Source organism: Triticum urartu, chromosome 5A (assembly GCF_056163025.1).
Source record: "Triticum urartu cultivar PI428250 chromosome 5A, HENAU_Tu73, whole genome shotgun sequence".
Lineage (NCBI taxonomy): Eukaryota > Viridiplantae > Streptophyta > Magnoliopsida > Poales > Poaceae > Triticum > Triticum urartu.
Genome location: NC_141877.1, coordinates 677,342,693 through 677,350,916, shown reverse-complemented (window position 1 = coordinate 677,350,916; position 8,224 = coordinate 677,342,693). Strand labels below are relative to the sequence as shown.

General features: G+C 42.0%; 1 protein-coding gene across 1 annotated transcript; it reads left to right on the top strand.

Annotated features, from left to right (window-relative positions):
- The first annotated feature begins 367 nt into the window (after nucleotides 1–367).
- Nucleotides 368–6,675, top strand: LOC125506412 (uncharacterized). Its single transcript, XM_048671229.2, has 7 exons — nucleotides 368–704; nucleotides 1,853–1,931; nucleotides 2,044–2,133; nucleotides 3,603–4,219; nucleotides 4,946–5,030; nucleotides 5,140–5,202; nucleotides 6,090–6,675. The coding sequence occupies exons 1-7, from the start codon at nucleotides 487–489 to the stop codon at nucleotides 6,426–6,428; spliced, it is 1,491 nt and encodes a 496-aa protein (XP_048527186.2). The 5' UTR covers nucleotides 368–486; the 3' UTR covers nucleotides 6,429–6,675.
- The last annotated feature ends 1,549 nt before the right edge of the window (nucleotides 6,676–8,224 follow it).

Below are 8,224 nucleotides of genomic sequence, written 5' to 3'. Positions count from 1 at the left end.
CCAGACGAATCCAGATAATGAACCAGGGGCGGGGTGTGAGGGGACGTGGCAGTGACAAAGCAAATGCAGTAGTGAGTAGGGGAACACTGCGGCGAGGGCGTGCGGTTGGAGGGGTATGGGTCAGGCTTAGAATGAAGATGATAGAGACACGAGAAATCTCACGTGCATATAGGCCCAGTCCTACATGGCGGTGGACAAAGTTCCTTGTTTCTTCAATTTTTTGAGAATTCATTTCTTCAAATTAGGGGAATGGGCCATCCACATAATATAGGAGCAGGGAGCCCATTGAAAAGGATTTTTGGTCTGAAAAATAAGCCCACAGGAACGCACACATATGAGCCGATACGGAGCCGCCCCCGTGTAGTTGACCTAACCCCACTCCAGTCCATCCCGTCAAAAGAAGAAACCCCACTCCACCCTCCCTCCTCCCGAATTCGACCAGGCCCCAAAACACCCTTTTCTCCGTTACTCCTCCGCCTCCCTCCAATGTCGTCCCCGCCGCCCACATCTGGTAGGGAGCAGATCGCCGACATCAAGGCGCCGCGTCCGCACGCCGCGGACACCACCGGCGCAGCGGGAGACATCGGAGCTGTCGAGGCAAACCAAGCAGTGTCCGTCGGTGAGGCCAAGGCGACGCCGTCGCCGGCGACCATCTGCCCCGCCTGCACGGAGTCCTGGAGCAGCGACGGCCCTCATCGCATGTGGTGAGCGAGCGAGGGCATCCACTCCCACGGCCTAGTGCAATTTCGCTGCTGCTTCTTTTTTCCGGCGGTGATGTTGCGTCTCTGTTGGGGCCTAGGGTTTCTTGGTTTTTCTGCGGGGGACATGGTCCTAGTACCATCACGCTGGCTTCCTTTTGGATTGGGGCTTATCAGCACAGTATCGTATTTGTTTTGCACTGGCTAATTAGATACAGAAGAAGATTAGATATGGCATGAGATCTGATTTTGCCAGGTCCATACACCACTGCTAATCTGATATTGAAGAGAATTGCATTCCCTTTGTATAGTCCACTGCAGTGGCGGAGCTAGCCAAGATCTTCTGGGGGGCGAATCACAAAATACAGATATTTGGGAGGGCCAAATACTATATTTTCTCCAATCTCAGGACCTCAAAAACTTTCCCTTCACAATTTTAACCAAGATTGGGGGCGAGGGGCATGACCCCTGCAAGCACCAGCCGTAGCTCCGCCAGTGGTCCACTGCGTGCAATGCTATTCTCGTGCGATTCTTTCTCTTCTATGCTTGAAAAAAAATTAGTGGGCTATAGCGCCACAATAGCCTTCTACATGAGTTTTCGCTACAATGACGTAATTTCTACGGCTATTGCAGCCACAAGCGCAAAAGGGCTGATAACCTCCTCTAAAATCCACAGCAGTCGGAGGAGCTTAGCGCTGCCATTTGAAATTTTGCTTGTCAAATCGCCAGAAAAGAAGCTGTGCCGTTTTCCATCAAACGGCAGCTCGAGTCAAGACCTAATCAGTAAACCAGCGTGAACGCCGTGCCCCTTGCCAGTTCTAATTCGGTGTCTTAGAGATGTCTGCTTAGCTGGAAGGTGCATCTTGGCATGAGGGCTCTAATCAGGACTCTGGCCCTTCACTGAACACCCGACCACAATAAATATTTATGAGCTTGTGGATCTATGTTTCATCTGAATATTCCTTGTTTATGGTCATATTTTTTTTCTAAATCCGTTAAATGGTTTAGCTTCCGCTATAGCATCGGATATTAGTTTCTATTATTCATGTTAAATAGATGCACTCACGCTACATACATATGCATGGCTTGTATTCTAACTATATGAGGCTAGTGATACTTTTGGAATACTAATCATCATCTATCTCTAAATGCAGTTGTATTCCTTGTGGGCATGTGTACGGCAGATCTTGTATGGAGACGTTGCTGGGTCGTTCTGGCCAGAATAGTGCCAAGGTACCGTGAGTGGGTCTGCATATACTCAGTGAACAGACTATATCAAAGATATATATCCGATATCTGAATGGAAATTCTCAACTTATCCATGACTGTTGATATTTCTAACCAGTGCCCTCAGTGTGGCAAACAATTTGAGGAGAAGCTTATAATCAACCTCTACGCACCAGAAAACATGTTGGAGGGTTGCTGCAGTCCTGAGGTTCTGTTTCTTTCATCCGCTGTACATCTATAGATGTGTCGAGTTTGTTTTTAAAGACATCCACTTTAGATGTAGGATGTTGGTTTATGTTGATCTATATATATGACGATATTTTTCTTACCTTTTATGAGATAACCGGACCTTTTGGTTCAATTCTATAAGTAATAATAGTATCTTTTCATATTCAACCCCCACTAATAGCGAAAAATTACATAGAATCAAGATACTGGGAACGGAAACAAATAATTCACTAGAATCAATAGCATCCATTTCGCCCTATTTCTTTCTCACAATTCGGGTCTTGCATGAGTACAATTTGGCAACAAAATGATACCCCATTCCAATTTAAACCTTTACATATTAAAGAAACACATATATTTGGTACTTTGAAAGTTAGTATTAATTTTAGAATTTGCTGGTTAATTCAATATATCTGACTTATTGAGCAATTTAATCTGGATATGTAGATAATCTATTTCAAAAAATAAATTGAAACATTACCTATGTACTTCTGAATATGAGTTGTTTGAAATTTACAGTTAATTATCCATGAGTAAATATCTAAAACATAATGAAAAATCATCAATTTGGACCATGTTCAGAAGTTGACCATTGATGGCCATTTAATTTTAACAATGGCCTATCAGTCAATTGCTCAGATTTTAATATTGCCTTAGCTTTAGTGTGGTAAGGTGGAGCGCTGCAAAATCTCTTAGAACCTTTTCACGTTAAGTGCTATCTTTTGTGGCTTTCCAATAGTAGAAACATTAGTTTTTTCCACCATCACCTTGGTTAGTCTCATTGCTGCTAAAATCCGACAAGAAAACAAAAAAAAATAGGTCAACACGAGACACCAAATTTTTATGTCCATAACCCTTCTGGGAAAAACAAGGATGCATGATGGTTATTGCAAAAGCAATCATTTTTGTTAAGCCTGGTGGAAAACTATTATATCTTTATTTGCCCATAGAGTTGTGGCACTTTTGTCCTATTATGCTGGCCTGAAATGACTTGTCGATCTATTCATCATTAACAGTTTGTTCTCTGTTGACTTTAGATTCACTAACAAAGTGAAGCACTTAGGTTCATCCTTTTCATTCTGGATGTCTTCTAAAACCATCCTTATGGATGATATTGCATTTGAACATGTTCACCCTTACTAGTTAGTACTCCCACTGTAAAGAAATATAAGAGCGTATAGATCACTACTTTAGTGATCTAAACACTCTTATATTTATTTACGGAGGGAGTGCATAGTAGTAATCATGTAGTAAATTACTTTATATTAGGTCCTACTGAATGGGTAACCAGACATCGGAAAAAATGTTATAAACATATAATCAACTGTAGCAGTATCCACCTTAAGGTTTTTATTACTATAACTAGTATCGTTGTTAGGGGGCTTCTTTAGTTTTAATGTTGATTACATCTCATAAATTCTTCTTTTGCTCAATTGACCTGAACTGCAGGAAATTAAAGCGTTTTACGAACATATATTTGTTGCAGTAAGGGCAACGTGTATTGAGATTCAACAATGGTTTAGAGAACGGGTTGCTCAGATGGAGAGAATAGTAAACAAAAAGTTGACAATGGCTAAGGCCAACGTGATGTTAATGAAGGAGCGATTGAAGAAGATGGCTGAACAAGAAAAGATGGTGCCAAAGGATATGATAGTGTTCATGGAGCAGAATTGCCCTCAGCTGATGATTTGTGTGTCGTGCGTGTTCTCGTCCATACCAGCACCTGGTATGGAAGGTAGGGATGAGATTGCCAATGTCGAAATTATGGTCAGAGAGGGGCCTTGTCACCATGCCGTGGAAGCTAGTGAACGGGGTGGCAGAGGCAATGAGTTAAATCATACTGTATCTGGTTCGGGCGAGGAGACCGATGGCTCATACAGAGAAAGTAGCTACTTTGGTGAATATAATGCGAACATCTCCAACAAAGAAGCAAATAGGATGCTGGTGAGTGCGAACATGGAGGCTTCAGCTGAAGGGGGGAAAGGCATTGATGCTAAGGCACCAGCACGGCCAACCTGCTCTATCTGCATGGAACCGTGGACCTCCACGGACGAGCATCACATCTGGTGAGGAATATGGTTTCCACTGTTGATTTTTTTGGGTATATGCTACTTAACTGACGTCTTATTCCATGATACTGTGCTGAAAGTGAGCCTCATATGCTAGCTCGCTGAAATAACTTCAGTTATGTCCTGCTTTGATTAATACCATCTCCATGTTGGGATTCGAATTTTATCATGACAATATATACATGCAGTAGCCACCACTTGGGATCATTACAACTACTCCTAGTGGATGCAGCTGATTTTTTAAGATCATGCACCAGCTTTAACAATCCATTGTTTCTGATCCTTTTTTTTTCTCACCGAGAGGAATAACGCTTGTGTTTTGAGTAATGTTAAGATTTAAGTTTATGATAGGTTAGGTATAGCGATTGAATTAGTAAGAATGTTTCCTTCTCGCCATCAACTAGACAATTGTTATAGGCATAGTTGCAATCCATTGTTGAATTATTCCAGATCATGAATTCATTATCCATTTGACATGATTGAGCTAGGTGATCACTGTGTATGCATATTAGGCGGGTTTGGGTTGAGGATGCTGAGGATGTGGCACCAAATGATCATATAGTGTAGGAGGGCAGTCTTTTCTGGACCTTTCATGGTGCTTACTTTCATTTGGTGACCAGATCAGAGGTTTTCCATTTTCCTTGTCTTGGGGTTACTAGATTTTATTCAGTATCCATAGACAGGGTTGTGTTCTCTAGATCATCTCCCATCTCCAACTTGCAGTTGTATTCCTTGCGGGCATGTCTACGGCTGGTCGTGCCTAATAAGGTGGCTCAGGGATCAGCTTTCAAGGAATGAGAATCTGAAGGTAACATGCCAGATTCTGAATGTACTTCATATTAACTTACATTCATGAATCAAATCATGGGAACCTGAGATTTCTCTACTTATGGATGCATATTTATCTTTCTAACCAGTGCCCTCAATGTGCGGAAAATTTTGAAGGCAATCTTATCAACCTCCATGCACCATTGTGTCAGGTTCTGATTCTTTTGTCCGTTGTACTTTCACTAGGTGTTGCATTGTGGACTATTGCTTTCTTTGTTTTCTCGTATAGTAGAAACAATAGTTGTCTGTCTCGCCAGTCCACATCAGCTTATATTGTCTCTAAATCATTAACGGCCGTCCCTCACACTCCATTGTTGGTTGTTCGTTTGCCTATACCCACATCACTTATATCCCAACGCGCATCTTAAAGAAATACCTGTACTTAGAATTGTAGGTGTGCTCAAGTTGTATGTTCAATGATAGTTTATAGTTGAGACATGCAAGTGTTCAGGTTATACTTTTAATACTTGGATATAGTAGGACGATTTTGCTTTTCAGCCATTTATGACACTGCCATTCCTTTTTGCCACCGCCTTTGCTTTTGGGCCGTTACCATCCTTCAAACCGGTTTACTGGCTCCACCTGTTAGCATTTTTTGGCAAAAAGGCAACCTTCTCTTTTCATTATTGGCCTTGTCCCTAATCTTGGAAGATGTAAGAAGTTTCAAGGGAATAATGAAATTTTGATAATTAGACCTAAGTATTGGCATAACCAGAATTCCAGGTGCGACTAGTGGCATTGACATAAAATTGCCGCACATTATTTTTTTTTCCAAATTTTGAGCACATTATTGTTAATACATAGTGATGGAGGCTATCATTGTTGGAACTTCTTATGTTATGTTTACATCCCCCATTCTAAAACGACTCAACCTACCAACGTCCTATAAACCACAGGATTTTCATCTGGTTGGTGATGAACATTAAAAATTCAAGTGCTACGCAGTTGTATAATTTGGTGTATATAGAAGAGGTTTTGTTTTGCTAGATGTGGATTATACATATCACAAGTTCTCATCTCAATTAACCTGCCGGTGCAGGAAGTGCATGAGTATTATGAAACTAAGTTGGCTGAGTTTGAGGCATCGAGGGAAGAATGTATGATATTTGCAAAATATCATTCTCAGTATGACCTGCTAAGTGCACAGGCGAAGTTTTGGGATGAGCTGCGTGCACTAATTAGCCCTGAAATTGCTGAGGTTGAAAGAGTGATGATGGAACACGTGGCAAAGGCTAACAGTAGCTTGGTGCTGATGAAGGAGCACATGAAGAAGATGGCTGAAGAAGACACGGTGACAACGGAGCATCTGATCGGATACATGGAACAGACTTGCCATTGCTCTTGCCTCTTTCCTACCCTACCCAATCTACCCATATGACCCTGCTGATCAAAGCTGATGGATGGTCTGCTTTGTACCACACATTATGTATTTGTACTTCATCATATGTACTGTGGTGTACCAGGACTCTGGTTTGACCTCATCATTTGTCAAGAACATGGCAGCTGGCGCTAGGGTCACCAAGTCTTCCTGTGTGGAGATGTGGTGTGAACACTAAGTATGTTTCAAACAGTCGAAAATATGTGGTACTTGCTTCTTTTAAGGTAAACCATTGGTCTGTTTATTACCTCGGTCTTCTACTTTTGAGTTGCTTCATTTTATTTATATATAAATTTCAGTCAAGCACACAACTATAATTGCATACCACTATGTCTAAAGTTGTGCCCCGTACTCAAATTGCAGCTAGCAACATGATGTTACTTGCATGTGCGGTGTGCTGGCTGAGGAAGGGAAAGCAATATATTTTCCCGACAAAGGGTAATATATTAAAATCAAGATGATACCAATTCCATGTCGTCATCACAACGATACAATATCTGGAGCTAGTTGAGACATTGAGGATGCACACATACAGAAAAAGAAAAATTAGAAAATAAAGAGAGTAGAGGTGACCAACGACACACAACAAGCAAACAAGCATCAACACCACCCATCACCCTTGACAACACATGAACTACGAAAGAATTCTCTGATGGCAACACTTTCAAGAAGGAAATGCAACAAGTCTAATTTGTTCTTGAGATTCAAAAGCTTAGGGCAACTCCAATAGGGAGTACCAAACAGATGACACCAAATGTCAGCAGACATCGGGCTGGGCGTCGACAATCCAGTGGTAGTCATCAAATTAGGATAGTGTGTTACGACTGACAGTGAGCCTGGTGGACTGAGAGGAAAAGGAGCCAAGTGCAACACATGAGTTGCGCGAAGATGTGGTCCAACTAGCATTGGGTAGGGAGGACGCCCGGACTCCCCCACACCTTCCCCCAATTTGGTGATCAGTCTGAACAAATTAGATGCCTGTGTGCATCCTAGCTGTGCAGAGGCCGGGTGTGTGCTCGTTGTGTTTATATTCACTTGATGCTTCATTCTGAGTCAATAAAATTCACCCTTTGTCAAAAAAAGAGATTTTTTTGGAAATGGAGGTATACCCCCGGCCTCTGCATCATGATGATGCATGCGGCCCTTTTATTAAAAATGCAAGAAGTATCATCATAAAGGTCTTACAGCTCGCAAACGGAGCAAAAACAAAGAAAGGCCTAAAAAAACAACCGATACGGTGATAATAAGGACAAGCTCTCTAGCCCTCTATCCTGTTATGGGAACGCCATCCGAACCGTTTGAATATAGCCCGAGCCACCATCTCCCATTGGTTGCACCTAGTAACCAAAGGCTCCCTGCAGTCCATAGGAGTGAGTAAGGACCACGTACGGATCCAAGCTGTAGCTCTGAAGATAACCTGCAAAAAAGTTAAGTTGTGTTGTCTGTTAAAATTCATATCGTTTCTGCAGTTCCATATAGCCCATAGTAACGCACATATTCCAATCCGAATACGAGCCGCCGTGATCTGTTCAACCCCAGCCAACCACGTCCCAAACAAAGACGCAATATCTACTAGGGGATTAATATTAAAAGCTATATGAATCATTCTCCACAGTAATTTGGCAAGTGGGCATTCAATAAATAAATGTTGTATTGTCTCATCTTGAGCACAAAAACAACTCCGCGAGTTGCCTACCCATCGCCTCTGAATTAAGTTGTCCTTTGTGAGTATAACTTGCTTGTGGACAAACCACATGAAAATTTTAATCCACGAAGGAACCTTAACCTTCCATATA

Coding starts and splice junctions, on each gene's coding strand:
- LOC125506412 (XM_048671229.2), top strand. CDS start 487: ATGTCGTCCCCGCCGCCCACATCTGGTAGGGAGCAGATCGCCGACATC. Junction 705..1,852: donor GACGGCCCTCATCGCATGTG/GTGAGCGAGCGA, acceptor CTCTAAATGCAG/TTGTATTCCTTGTGGGCATG. Junction 5,203..6,089: donor TCCATGCACCATTGTGTCAG/GTTCTGATTCTT, acceptor CTGCCGGTGCAG/GAAGTGCATGAGTATTATGA.